Source organism: Apodemus sylvaticus, chromosome 4, assembly GCF_947179515.1.
Source record: "Apodemus sylvaticus chromosome 4, mApoSyl1.1, whole genome shotgun sequence".
Taxonomy (NCBI): domain Eukaryota; kingdom Metazoa; phylum Chordata; class Mammalia; order Rodentia; family Muridae; genus Apodemus; species Apodemus sylvaticus.
The window spans coordinates 54,882,993-54,898,602 of NC_067475.1; the positions used below are offsets into that span (position 1 = coordinate 54,882,993).

Consider the following 15,610-nt stretch of genomic DNA (forward strand, 5'->3'; position numbering starts at 1 on the left):
GAACACTACACATGTTACCACTAAAAACATTCTATACATGCATTACTGTGTATTGCAAATATTCCATTATGAAAAATAATTTTAATTACACTTACAGTATTTCATGAAATATTATACATATTAACCTATTAATATTCTTCTTTGGAAGAGCTACTTGTAAGCCTCATAGTAATGATGTTAACATACCTCAAGAAAAGCATATCATCTGAAAACAGGCCATTTATAACTCCACTCTCCTTCTCAAGCGCCAGCATACTAATGTGAAGCTTCTTTGAATTCAAGAAGTCCAAAATCAGCTTAATGATCTCAACCTCTTTTACATTCACCGTTTCTTCAGCAGTCATATTGCTAGCCTAAATAAACAGTAACAAGAGAAAACTTAGTCGTATTGTTTTATGAGGAAGCTTAATTGCCTAGAAATGAGAATGTTGCTTGGGAACATTTAGTGCACTGGTTCACAGTGAAATTAACTATCGAGACTGCATCATTCTTTAATGTGTTAAAATGTGGCTCAGGTTTTTTAAAGTACTAATCTGTGAGAAACTCTGTCTCGAAAAAACCAAATCCAAAAAACAAACAAACAAACAAACAAAATATATATTGATATTACCACTATGATGCTGATATTACCTAGTTGTATATTTCAGTTGAGCCTTACTTAACTCCAAAATGATTCACAAATGACCAACATTTGATTTATAGGCTACATGTTTTCTTTTTTTTTTTTTAACACTTTTTTTTTTTTTTTTTTTTTTTTTGTGAGACAGGGTTTCTCTGTAGCCCTGGCTGTCCTGGAACTCACTCTGTAGACCAGGCTGGCCTCGAACTCAGAAATCCGCCTGCCTCTGCCTCCCAGAGTGCTAGGATTACAGGCGTGCGCCACCACCGCCCGGCAGGCTACATGTTTTCAAGAATAGTTATGAATTCAGCCCAGAACAAAATTGTAAACTTACTTAGAATTATGATTTTTTTGGTAACTCCATTGGGGAAGGGGAGGTATTCTTGAGATGGGTATTGTAGGTGACAGCATCATGGCACAGTGTCTGAGTGTTAGACATGCCTGATACTGTCACTGCTAGTTTATTCTAATGCACTTCAGACCTCAAAATTTAATGCCATTACTCCAGTGTGTATAGCCCTGGCTGTCCTGGAGCTCACTCTGTAGACCAGGCTGGCCTCAGACTCAGAAATCCACCTGCCTCTGCCTCCCAGAGTGCTGGGATTACAGGCGTGCGCCACCACCACCCGGCTATCAATTATATTTCAACATTTGAAAATTCCTTCTATTGAGATTGGATTGGAATGAAATACTATTGTTCTGTCAAAGGAACACAGCAACAAAATAACTCCTAACAACCTTCTGTCAGATCAGTATCTCACTGACATCATCAGAGATGCTTCCTCTTGCAGTCGATAGGAACTAACACAGAGACCCACAGCTAGACAATGTGCAAAGAATGAGAGTTTAGAACACGTCACAGATGACAACTTCATCTTCTTTCCCCTCCCCTCAGGGCTCAGTGAACTCTGCAGAAGTGGAATCGGAAAGCTTCTAAGAGCCAGGGGGCACACCAAAGAGACAGTGCCTTCCAGCCATAACAGACCCATACTGACATCCATGTGAATGCACAGGCAGCATGCACAGGGCTGTACAGGTCCAAGAGCTCCCAACCCTAACCAGGAAGCTCTCACCAACTGACAACCACTGGCAAATTCGTTTTGTCCAACAGAGTCTCCTTGGGTATATAAACCACACTTAAGGGCAGGTCCCATGACCAGCAGAAGATGTCAACACAAAACAAACTCAATATTTCTGTACATTTTTTTGTCTCATATTGCTTTGTTTAGGCACCTTTTTAAATATTATTGGTCTTTTCCTTGTGTATTTTGGTTTCCAATTTTGTGTTTTTTATGGATTTTGTTTGTGTGTCTGTTTCTTGTACTTTTTCTTTCACTGTTTTATCTATATTTTGTCTGATTGTTTTCTCAAAAGAGAGAGAAAGAAGGTATGGAATTAAATAAAATTAAATAAAATTCCTCTATATACTTAGGGAGGAATTTTAATGATACAACTAAATATATACACTATGAAAGTAAAAAGATTTATAGCTATGAGGACTAAAAAAAAAAGAAATCATTAGATTAGTGCTCTCATTTTGTACAAGTCATATGCAATTGTATTTTTCAAATGTTAATACTCATAGAAAACACTCTGGCCCCTGACAGATCACAAGAACAGAAATGAAGGTTGTTCTCTCTTTATTGCATTTACTGTGAAAATGAAGACTTGTAGGTTCACATGGTGAACCCTAAGATTGTGTTACATACTGGGAAAACCTATTTCTAGTTGCTCGTGAGAATGGGTCTGGGCAGTGGAAGCGCATTCCTTTAATCCCAGCACTTGGGAGGCAGAGGCAGGTGGATTTCTGAGTTCGAGGCCAGCCTGGTCTATAGAGTGATTTCCAGGACAGTCAGGGCTATATGGAGAAATACTGTCTCAAAAACCAAAAGGGGGGGGGGGGGGAAGGCAGAGAGAGAGAGAGAGAGAGAGAGAGAGAGAGAGAGAGAGAGAGATGGGTCTTTGATTGAAATCTGAAATTTCTTGGGTGAAAACTATATCCTCGGGGTTTGGATGAGTTCTGGTTCTGTATCTCAAGTCCCGATGGGTGAATTAATCCTAATAAAATGATACTGAACTTGTTTCAAACCCCATGGCTTTGATTCAACAAGGCACAACAGTTAAGAACAAGGACAGCAGGAAGTTTTGGATGGCGTCTGTGTCTGAAAGGGAACATGTGAGAGGGAGACTGCGACTACCCAGCCAGATTATAAGGGATGATAAAAACAAAGTCCTTCTATTAAAGAAAAACAAACTCATAGTGCGGCTGGCGATATGGCCAGCAGTAAACACTCTTGCTATCAAGCCTGACAACCTGAGTCCTAGGCCTAGGACCCACAGAGTGCAAGGAGAAAACAGACTCCTGGCAAGATGTCCTCTAACTTGCACATTCCATGGCATACAAAGACTCACACATACACAAAATAAATAAATACATGTAAAAATTTCCTCAGAGCAATGCAAAAAGATTACCACACTAATGGACTGATTGCAAGGAAATGTTACCTGATGGTTAACATGACTATAAGGAAAAATGGTCTTTCTCATTGGACCAAGTCATTCCAAGCAAGCTCACAGAAACATTAGCACATGTTTGTAGATTGCCTTTTGTTCCTTTCAATCTACTTTATTTCTTCATAAAAAGGAATATAAATGTACAGCCAACTAAAATAACCTCATCAGCAAATAACATATCATCTCTTATGCAAAGAAGGATAAGGAAATAAAATGTGTTAAGAAAATGTGTGTTAAGAAAATTATTCAGTTAAGAAACAATTTTTTTGAAACACAGTCTCACTATGTAGCCCTCCCAACCCAAACCCCACTAACCTACAACTCCCTATGGACCAGATCGGCCTCTATCTATTCACCTCTACATCTTAAGTGCTGGAATTAATGGCATGAACCACTACACCAGGCTAACTTATTTATGTGTAGAGGTGTTTTGCCTTGCTTGTACATTTGTATACCACATGAATGCAGTGCCTGAGGATTCCAGAAGAGGACATGAGATTCCATGGACTAGAGTTACAGATGGATGTGAGCTACCATGTGGATGCTGGGAATCACATCCAGGTCTTCTGGGAGAACAGCCTGTTGGGATAAATAACTGCCATACATACTATATCAGCTGGCCATGAAGATGTGTCCCTGCATTCTCAATTGCTAATTGCTGTGCCTGCAGAGTCAGGTGCTGGCAGGATATATGATATTGTCATTTCTATAGCCCATAAGACCTGCTTTATATATGTTGCATCCTCGCCTGCCCAAAAAGAGGATTCTCTGAGATTGTCATGTTTAAAAGCAAGCTGCCATGTGGAAACACATTGCCTTCAATCTGGCCAAAAGGCAACACTAAGATATGAATGGGGTGTAGTCTGGCTGCTGATTGGTTCAAAATGAGTAAGCTGTGGAACATCCCCCACTATTGCTAATAGAATTTTAATATGAGAACAGTGTGGCTTTTGATAAATAAAGAGCAGGTTGCTGGAGCTGGAGCAGAGGGAGGGAAGCAGAACAGGAGCAGTGCAGGAAAGTCAGATTGAGTCCAGAGGGGTAACTGAGGGTAGCCCCAGCAAATAAGCTAATAGCCTTACACAGATATCTCTGTGTCTTTATCATTGAATCCCAAGTGGGACCCCCGGAAGGCCCCACAATAGTGTTCTTAACTGCTGAACCATCTCTCCAGCCCCGCAACTCAAATACTTACTTAGTGATAAAGGAGTAAAGGATTGGGGCAGGTGAGATGATTCAGCAGGTTGAGAGGCCTGCTGCTGAACCTGAAGATCTGAGTCTGATTCCCCAGGACCCACATGATCAGAGGAGAGAAACAGCTCCTGCAAGTGCTCCTCTGACCTGCATGTGGTGTGGGTGTGCACATGCACACAAATACACAAATACAATGTAATGTTTAAAACCTTTTAACGAATGTCTATTCCCACAGCACTGTGATGCCTGCCTCAGCTGACAGATCAGCACAAACCTTTATCAAACAAGCCAACTGTCCAGTTCCTCACACTCCCTTGGCCACATCCTCCAATTTGTCCACAAGAGAATAAAATAAAGTTAGTGAGAGCTCTACTCACTAAATGCTGACCATACTTCAAATTTATCTCCCAAACACATAGATTAGCAATTTTGACAGACCCCAAATCTTCATATAATACTTACTTAAAAAAAATAGACTTTAACTAAATTCACTTGCAGAAAAATATTACTCCATTCTCATAATGAGAACTTAAGGGGGGCATGTTATTGATATTACCATGTACTAACTATACATTTAGCAAGAACTGAAACTATAATTTTCTCATATAGTTCAATATAATACTTTACAGGTCTCATAATCATATTTAGTCTAAATATTAAGTAAGTAATTCTAGAGTAGAATTTTTGGCAATTGTCCCACTTCAACTCATAACTATGCTTAAGGGTGTGTTATATTGCCCAGGTTGGTCTCAATGCCTGGTCTCACATGATCCCCCACAGTCTTAGTTTTCCCATATTCTGGACTATAGCCATATAGTGCTGTAACCAGCACAATTACAAGTTTAATACTACAATTATTTTTGGCCAGTAAAGCCTAAAGGAAGAAGATACAGACTCTCAAAAGCATTTGTTTTACACTGACTTTTGAATAGGTAACAGAAAATGTATTCTAATTAATCTAGAATTTATTCAGGATAGTAAAAGAACTAACAAAAACACAACTTGTAATTCTACACTATAAAATTTCCAGTTGACAATTACGGTATTTTAGTATCTTTAGAAATTTTATTCTTGGGGCTGGAGAGATGGCTCAGTGGTTAAGAGCACTGACTGCTCTTCCAAAGGTCCTGAGTTCAAATCCCAGCAACTACATAATGGCTCAAACCATCTGTAAAGAGATCTGAGACCCTCTTCTGGAGTGTCTGAAGACAGCTACACTGTACTCACATATAATAATAAGTAAATAAATCGTTTAAAAAAAAGAAACTTTATTCTTAAAAGTTTCACTATTACAAGATACATACATATATACATACTTGGAACATGTGTAATTACTCTTTTCTAATCCACTACTGACACATCCATAGTAGCTGAGCTTACTGGCCTACCCCACCATGTCCATTTGTTGCTTATTTGCTTGTTTGTTTTTTCTGGAGTTTTTTGGGGAGTGGGGATAACAAAGAGAAGAAGGGGCAAGACAAGGGCTTACTATGTTGCCTAGTCTAGCCTCAACAACCAAGTTTAAGTAAAGCTATTCAACGTTTTGAATAGCTCAGACTATATTTATATGCTACTACATTCAACTCTGAGGTTATCTTTTAAAACATATACAAGTCAGGAATACTGGCACACACCTATAATCTTAACACTCAGGAGGCTGTAGCAGGATGAACTCAAAATCAAGGCCACCCTGGGTTAGATTGTGAAATCCCTGTCTTTAAAAGGGTAGGTGTGGCTCTTATCTCTTACCTCTCTCACTCACCGCTTCTCTTGCCCCCTTGGGCTCTCCTCCCCTCCCCCTTCTCTACACGTGGTCATGGCCGGCCTCTGCTTCTCTACTCTCTCTGCCTTTCTCTGCCTCTACAACCCCCCTTAACTGCCATCCCATGCCCTGAATAAACTGTACAACTGTATTCTATACTAAAAAAAAAAAAGGGGGGGGTAGGTGTGGTGGTTTGAATAGGTATAGCTCCCATAGATTCCAGTGTTTGAATGCTTGGCCAATGGGGAGTGGCACTTTTAGGAGGTGTAGTCTTACCAAAGGACCAGTCACTGTTGGGGTGGGGCAGGCTTTGAAGTCTCCTATGCTAAAGCTCTGCCCAGTGTGGAACATAGTCTCCTCCTTGCTGCCTTTGGATCAAAATGTAGAACTTTCAGCTCCTTCTCCAGCACCAGGTCTGCCTGGAGGCTTCCCACCAAGATGATAATGGTCTAAATCTATGAAACTGTAAACCATCCCCAATGAAATGTTGTCCTTTGTAAGAGTTCCCGTGATCATGGGGTCTCTTCACAGCAATGAAACCTTAGTGAAACCCTAACTAAGACAGTAGGGAAGGATAAAGAGATTAAAACTCAATCATAGAGTGCTTGCTTTGCATGCTGAAGACCCTAGCTTCAATTCCCACTGGGGTTGGGGCAAGGGGAATGACACAATGTATGTTTAATTAATGCTAGTTAAATGAACTTGAAATGCAAAAAAGTCACTGAAAAAAATGCTTCTTCTAAGGCATTTTTGTCACTTATGTTTCCAACTTCTCTAAAGGTTTCTGTTTTTTAATAGGGCTCTTGGCCTACTTGGCCTCTTGGTCCTACTATTTTGTAAAAGTCAATTCTCAAAGCATCTTAGGTAGGCTTCCCAGACTACGGTCGCTGGAAACACCTACTTAGCAAAGAACTCACAAAGAGACAACATTAGGATTATCCCACTGAAATAGGATGGTATCAATGTCCATATTCCCTATTCCCATTAATAAATGACAACTCTTTTTTGAAGTCATAACATGAAATTCTGTGTTTCTTGGGGATTTTCCTTTGAGGAGTAAAATTTTACTCATATTCAATAACTGGACTAGGTGACACAAATAATTTTTTTAACATAACAGAATAGTGATTAGAGATACGGCACTGTGATTTAGAACACTGACCACAAGCCTGGCAGTACTGGTACATGCCTTTTGATCCCAGCCCTCAGGAAGCAGAGGCAGGTGGATCTCTGAGTTTGAGGCTAGCCTGATCTATAGAATGAGTTCCAGGACAGCCAAAGCAACCCAATCTTAAAAAACCAAAATAAATAAATAAATGAATAAATAAATAAACAAATAAATAAATAAATACCAACAGCACTGGCTGCAGCTGGGTATGGTAGGCAGACAGAACTACATATTGAATTCTAGGACATCCAAAGCCACATAGAAAGACCCTGTTAAGAACAACAACAAACCACCGAGCAGTGGTGGCACACGCCTCTAATCCCAGCACTTGGGAGGCAGAGGCAGGCGGATTTCTGAGTTTGAGACCAGCCTGGTCTACAGATAGAGTTCCAGGACAACCAGGGTTATACAGAGAAACCCTATCTCGAAAAAAACAAAAACAAAAACAAAACAAAAGAACAACAACAAGCCAGGTGGTGGTGGTGCACACCTGTAATCCCAGCACTCTGAGAGGCAGAGGCAGGCGGATTTCTGAGTTTGAGGCCAGCCTTGTCTACAGAGTGAGCTCCAGGACAGCCAGAGCTATACAGAGAAATACTGTCTTGAAAAAAAACCAAATCCAAAAAAAACAAAAACAAAAACAAAACAAAAACAAAACAAACAAACAAACAAAAAGAAATCAAAGATTAAAAGTCAATGCTAACCACAGATTAAAAATGATAACAGAAATATATTTTCATATACAGAAAAAGAAACATTTCCACGAAAAAAAAATCACTAGTTGCAAGTGGTGACACACTACAGTAATCTCAACATTCAAGAGGCCAAAGCAGGCCTACTGAGAATATGAGGTCAGCCTGAGATATCTAGCATGTCTAGAGCAAACTTGGACTACACACCAAGATAATGTTTCAAAAAAAAAAAAAAAAAAAAAAACCAAGTGTTAGCTTTCTAACCAAATATAGAGATGACTTCAATGTTTCTTTGCAATGATGTTGCTAACTTAAAATACAGAATTTAGAAAGAAGGAAAACACGGGAGACTAAGAACAGTTCAGAAGTTAAGGCTGAGGAAATTAGAAAAGTCTACAACTTCATGATCACGACAAAGTGCTCACAGTCTCTTTTCTATGATTTATAATTTAATTTTGTGATTTATTTCAATTCATACTTTGGAAACAGGAAACACATATTCTGGTGGGTACTATGAAGTCTGGGATAATCAGAAATTTTGAATTTATAAAGGTCAGTTTAAAAAAAGAAAATATTTTCTTTAGTTCATTTACAAACAAAACTGTTCTAACTACAAAGCTCCATTATGCCTGCTAATAAACTGTTTATAAACATGTCCTTTCTTAATGTTGATAACCATCTTTAGATCATCGATTATTTTAACTTACTTTACAGAACTATGGGTGATTTTTGCCCCAAGACTATGGGGGATGTTAATATAAAGTGCTTGGCTAGCATGTAAGAAGTCCTATATGACATAAACCAGGTGTGGTGTCCTGCACCTACAATCTAGCCCCCAGGAGGAAGGGGTCAGAAGATTATAAGTTCAAGTCATCTTTGCCTACAGAGCAAGTTCAAGGCCAGTGGGGGCTACTAAAAAAATTAAAGGGGGCACAGAGAATTGGTTCAGTAACTAAAGGCACTTGCCACCAAACATGAAATCCAAAGTTTGATCCCTGGGATCCACATGTTAATAGAGAGTCTACTCCCATAGCTTATTCTCTGACCACGACATGTGTACAACCAATGGTATGTACATACAAATACACTCAGAGAGAGAGAGAGAGAGAGAGAGAGAGAGACACAAAGACAGAGACAGAGGAGAATATAAACCTTTTAAAGGCAAAAAGAAATGCAGTATACCTGGGCATGGCAGCACATTTCTAAATTACAACAGTGGAATAAAACACTGGAGGAAGAAGACAAGAATATGAGTTAGAGCCAACTCAGAACATAGTGAGACACTGTATCAAAATAAGTAATAGAAACAAATCATGTTTAAAGCCTGGTGTTACTTTAGCTATAGAATAATGTAAAAGTAAATCATGTTGTACACATACCTAAAATGTCTGTAAAAAAAGGCATATGGAATTGGTAATAATGGTTGTGTCCCAAAGATCTTGATAAATAGGAATGGTTACATGACTTTTATCATGTACCCTGTTAAATCTTTTGAATTCCATACCATGAAAAAATATTAAACATCTAAAAAATTTAAATATGGGGCTAGAAAGATGGCTCAGCAGTTACGAGAGCTTGCTGCTCTTCCAGAAAACCCAAGTTCAATTCCTAGCCCCCACAGCAAATGGCTCACACCCACTGGTAACTTCAGCTGTAGAGTATCCAAGCCCCTCTTTGCTTCTGCAGGCACATGCATACATGTGGCATACACATGTAAAAATTAAAAATAATAAAAGTTTCTACATAAAGTTCAGGGTTACACAATACAGTAATCCCACTACAAGAGAAGTTGGAACAGGCAGATGTCAAGTTCAAGGCCAGCCAAGACGACATCAAGTTGCAAGCTGACCGGATCTGCACATCATGACCCTATGTCAAGGAAATTCTTTAATAATAAAGCATAAGCAGTTATGTCAGCTATGCTTTATTATTCAGCACACACTTTAAAAATACTAACACTCTGGAGATAGAGGCAGGCAGAGCTCTGTGAGTTTGAGGACAGGCTACATAGAATTCTAGGCCAATCTAGGATGTATATTGAGACCCTGTCTCTGTCTCTCTCTCTGTCTCTCTCTCTCTCTCTCTCTCTCACACACACACACACACACACACACACACACACACACGAATAGAGAGTGTGTGTAAGTCAGAGCCAGGCACGGTGACATACATTACATATAACTAAAACTAAACCCTAAAATAACAAATATATATATATATATGTAATATTACTTCAGAGTGACTTACTTTCTCATAACCCAAGACAACTTCTCACACTTGCACGAATCTATGGATATAGCAATATGTAATTAGGAATAATTTAATTATTGCTATGATCATTTGGCAGAATAAAGTAACAGGTTTTCCCCTAGGGCTCATGACTTATCTAGTCATTAGCAGGTATGGATTCCATCTTATAAACCCAGCCTTAAATCCACCCAAAACAGGTAGGTTGCTCTCATGACATCTGTGCCACTGTTGCACCAATGGTCATATCTTGCAGCATATGATTATTATAGCTCAGAGCACTGATAGCTGGGTGAAATTAACATTAGTTTTCTCCTCTGGTATTGCTTATAATACCTTCCAGCACTATCAACGCTATGAACACTAGCTAATAATGCTGAGGCTTCCAGCTGAGCACCAGCTAGATTTCTCCTGGATCTATGACTTGTGTATATGGTATAATCAGCAATAGTCTCTTACTGTCAAGCTATGAAGGATAACACTGACTGCATTGGCAATAGCTTGTAATGTTAGAGGGGTTTATGGAACCCCACTGGCCAACAAATCAAAAAGATGCAATCAATTCTTGGTGCTAGGGGTTTTATATGGTGGCATACAATGTATAGTCAGGCTATTGCTCCCCTCATTATATGGTAATGTTACTTAAACTCCTTTTACTTTTTAGGAAGCTTTTACTGAAGTAGGTTTCAAGAAAGTTTTTCTTTTTTTTAAGATTTATTTATTTATTATATGTGAGTACACTGTAACTGTCTTCAGACACTCCAGAAGAAGGAGTCAGATCTCATTACAGATGGTTGTAAGCAACCATGTGGTTGCTGGGATTTGAACTCAGGACCTCTGGAAGAGCAGTCCATGCTCTTAACCACTTAACCATCTCTCCAGTCCTCCAGATAGCTTTTCAAGAAGCTGTTAACAGTTAGTTGTCCTTCCTTATATATAGTCCCTCCTCCACCCTGTCGTCCCATTCCCCAACCCCAATTAACCCTCCTGTTATCATTTCCTCTTTATCCCTTTAAAACATTATATCTCTTCTTCCTTGAGACATCCCTTCTTTCCCTCAAAATGCCCTGCTCACTTAATAGCTACCTTTATCTAAAGCTTAAAAGCTAACATCCATTAAAAATAAAACAAAAAAAACCCATGCAATTTGTGTTTTTCTGGGTCTGAATTGCCTCACTCGGGATGACTGTGGTGTGCACTTGTAATTCCACATACTTGAGAGGCTGGGGCAGGAGTATACGGTTGAACCTCAGGAATTCTGGGCAGTCTTGGGAACATAGAAAGATTCATTTCAAAGGAGGATATCATCATCATCACCATCACCATCATCATCAATACATACATCGCACAGGCTGGTCTCAGACTGCTTCAGATAAAGATGAGCTCCATGACAGTGAGTTTCTGATATGAAGACAACCTTTAATTTTAAAATTAAGAATCTAGGATTGAAGAGAGAGTCCCGCAGTTTAGAACACATACTACTACTCTTACAGTGCACCCAGGTTCAATTCCTACACTACATATATATTCCTATATTCGGTAGTAACATCCCTTAACTCCAGCTCCCAATGATCCAACACCCTCTTATGGCCACAGAAGGTATCTATACTCACACAGCATTTACACGTACATATTCACATATGAATAAAAGTAAAAAATAAACCCTTAAAATGTTTAAATAAAATTAAGCTAAAAAGTGTAAAAATGACCAGTTTTAGAATTAGATCAAAAAAGTCTGTTCTATTACTGAGCTAAAAACTGGAGCAGAATCCCTAAAACAAAATTAACTGCTGTTTTTTTCAATATATAAATACTGGGATCTATTCTTAGATCTTACATATACTGTTAATGGAGTCTTGCAAAACCATTCTTCACATCTCCTACCATCTGGATGACACTCCTATGAATACACACGAATATCTACCTTAATAAAAGCACCTAGAATAGAACATAGTATTTCTGGTATAGTCTGGTCAGTAACTATATACAGTAAAACTAATACTTCCCATCATTTGTGATCTTTTTGTACCACCTAAAATTTCATCACTAAACCCATTTTCCCTCCCTCCCCACCTCCTCTTTTTTTCTTTTCTTTCTTTGAACTTACTATGTAAACCATGGTACCTCTAAATTCACAGCAATCCTCATGCCTCAGTCTCCGAAGAGTTGGATTGTGGGCTTGAGTCACCATGCTCAACTGCTTTTTTGGGACAGGGTCTCATATAGTTCAGGTCAGCCTCAAACTTGCTGTGTAGCAGAATCTGCCTTTGAACTAATGATCCTCCTGCCTCCATCTCCCAAGAGCTGAGATTATAGGCATGTGCCACCATACCCAGCTCTCAAATCTTTTAAGTTGGTAAACAAAACTTACCTAATTCTATCCCTAAGTTTTCAGAGTAATATATGAAAAAAATATTAAAACTAGAAGTTGAAGAGATGGTTCGTGAGTTAAAAGCATGTACTGCTCTCATAGAGGAACCAAGCTCCGTTGCCAGCACCAACTTCAGACAGCTTACACAATCATAACTCCAGCTCCAGGGGATCTGACACCTCTGGTCTCCTTGGGTACCAGCACTAACAAGCCCATACCCCTAAGATACATATATCTCAAAGATGCAGACACATACATACACAATTAAAATTCTAAAAAAAAATTTAACTAGTAGTGGCAAGATGCCTCAGTAAGTAAAGGCACTTGCCACCAAGCTCAATGACCTGACCCACACAATGGTAAGAGGGAGCTGACTCCTTCAAGTTGTCCTCTGACCTCTGCACATGGACTGAGCATGCATACACAAGCAAAATAAGTAAACAAATAAATGTATTAAAAGTTTTAAACATATATTTCAGTATTTTTTATGTTCTAACACTAGTCTGCACATCTCAGATATAATGGTTGTTACTATGGTGAACATATACATACATACATATATATACATAATACATACATGCACACACACATACACACACACTCAGTTTTAAGAAAGTGTGATATGGCCAGACGGTGGTGGCACACGCCTTTAATTCCAGCACTTGGGAGGCAGAGGCAGGTGGATTTCTGAGTTTGAAGCCAGCTCGGTCTACAGAGTGAGTTCCAGGACAGTCAAGGCTAAACAGAGAAACCCTATCTCGAAAACACCAAAAAAAAAAAAAAAAAAAAGAAGAAGAAGAAAAGAAAAAAAGTGTGATATGTTATAAAAAAATGAAGAAGTATCTAAAAAAATTAAATATAAAATATCAAGGAAGTTCAGGGGGCAATGAAGTTTCCAGCTAAGAATGTGTGTAAAAAGTTATTCTTCTAAATTTTGTATTTTGTTATATAATTGTATGCATGCTTTGCCTGCTTATATATCTATCTGTGCACCACTTAGGCACTTCATGCATACAGAAGTAAGAAGAGGGTGTTAGATTTCCCCTGGACTAGATTCCCAGATGGTTATAAGCCACCAAATGCATGCTGGGACTTGAACCTAGGTCCTCTGGAAGAACAGCCAGTGCTCTCAGCCAAGGAGCCGTCTGTCAGCCCCAGATTATTAGCCTCTGGCCCTACAAAGAGAAAGTGAAAAGGTACTAACATTTATCTACACTGGGTCCCGGATGGATACTTCATATGTCATCTATGTGATTCTCTTGCACCTGTGATCATCCTCATACAGGTGATCACACTTATGCTCAGAGATGTGAAATCTGCATCTAGAGAAAATAAGTTCACAGCCCGAAGGAAATGAGTCAATCAGTCTGTCTAACCAGGGCTTCTCAGCCTTCCTAATGCTAGGACCCCTTAATACAGTTCCTCACGTTGGTGAGCCCCAATCATAAAATTATTTTCATTGCTACTTTGTAACTGTAATTTTTCTACTGTTATGAATCATTATATAAATATATAATATGCAAGACATCTGACATTCAACCCCTGTGAAGGGGTAGTTCAACAAAAGGGGGAGAAACGCACGGATTGAGAACCACTGATGTAAACTAAAATTTTCATCATTCCCATTACAATACTCTTAACTTTTTACAGGGCTTAAAACAAGGGTGAGTAAGCTGCACAGTGGTGGCACACATCTTTAGTCCCAGCACTCCCTGGGAGGCAGAGGCAGGCAGATCTTGTAAGTTGGAGGCCAGCCTGTTCTATGAAGAGGCCCAGGACATACAAATAAACAAAAAACCATGAGGGGAAGTTAGAATTTAAGTAACGGTGAACCTTTTTAAAATTGGAATTGCAAAAATGAAAAATGCCTTTTTTCCTGTGCTATGTGAGGATTTTCAATTCATTAATTATGAATGCCTAAGACAAAGCTTCTTAAACTTTTGCACTTAAAGACAGAAGACACTAAACACAGCTTAGAATTCACTTAGCTTCTGTCAACTCCAACAGGAAGCCCATTTTGAAATCTCTAAATGTTATCTTAGAAATTAATGTTAATATTGCCTTCTCTTTGTGTCATCTTTGATTTGTATGAATATATCCAATTCTTCAGAAGAAATTAAGGACTATTCATGTATCATTTACACACCTACAGATCTTTTTCTGGGATACTGAAGCTTATTCATCCTTATTTGTTGTTCTGGGGATCAAGCCCAGGGTCTTCTGGATGCTAGACAGTACTCAGCCACTGAACTACAGACCCTGCCTGAGTAGGTGTCAATACTTCCATTTGAAAAACTTAGGTCAGAGGGGATAAAGTTATGTTTGCCTTAGTCAAAAACCTGTGACCTGCAGTGAGGTTTATCTAGTGCCAAATATAACTCAAGTCAGTTATTAGCAGTACCCTTATTTGCAAGAAAGTATCAATAACCCAAACACAAAAACAAAACCCTCTTTCCTCACATCACCCCATTTTAAATAAACAAACCCTCTACTGAGAATGAGGATACACCTCAATTTTTCCCATAAACTTTTTTAGGCCACTGTAATAAATAAGGTTTTGAATTTAGAAATGTTAAAAATACACAGAAAAGCTGGGCGCTAGTGGCGCACGCCTGTAATCCCAGCACTCTGGGAGGCAGAGGCAGGTGGATTTCTGAGTTCGAGGCCAACCTGGTCTACAGAGTGAGTTCCAGGACAGCCAGGGCTACACAGAGAAACCCTGTCTCAAAAAACAAAAAAACAAAAACAAACAAAAACAAAATACACAGAAAATTATAATACTTCCTGTCAGTGCTCCCCTCTGGTAAAAGGTAGTCAACAGATTCCTTAATATTTTCCAAAGCACTTGAAACTGAATTGATTTATTCAACACCACAGTCCACTCTTAGACTAAAACAACACCAGGCATTATCCCTAGTTTACAGAATAAGAAAACAAGGTCAATGATAGGATAAATATCTCTTTCAAGACTGTAATTACAGTAGCAAAGAGAAGCTTACATCCAGGCAATCTGATTTTCAGGTAACTGACCTACCAAGGAAAA

The 15,610-nt window shown here is 38.9% G+C and overlaps 1 protein-coding gene across 4 annotated transcripts in view; it reads right to left on the bottom strand.

Annotated features, from left to right (window-relative positions):
• Positions 1 to 15,610, bottom strand: part of Wdr47 (WD repeat domain 47) — a 53,757-nt gene that overhangs the window by 36,268 nt on the left and 1,879 nt on the right. For all 4 annotated transcript variants that reach the window (XM_052179432.1, XM_052179430.1, XM_052179434.1 and 1 more), the window contains exon 2: positions 187 to 353. In XM_052179432.1, coding sequence (XP_052035392.1) covers positions 187 to 344 — 158 coding nt within the window. In that variant the 5' untranslated portion in view covers positions 345 to 353. The remainder of the gene's footprint in view (positions 1 to 186; positions 354 to 15,610) is intronic.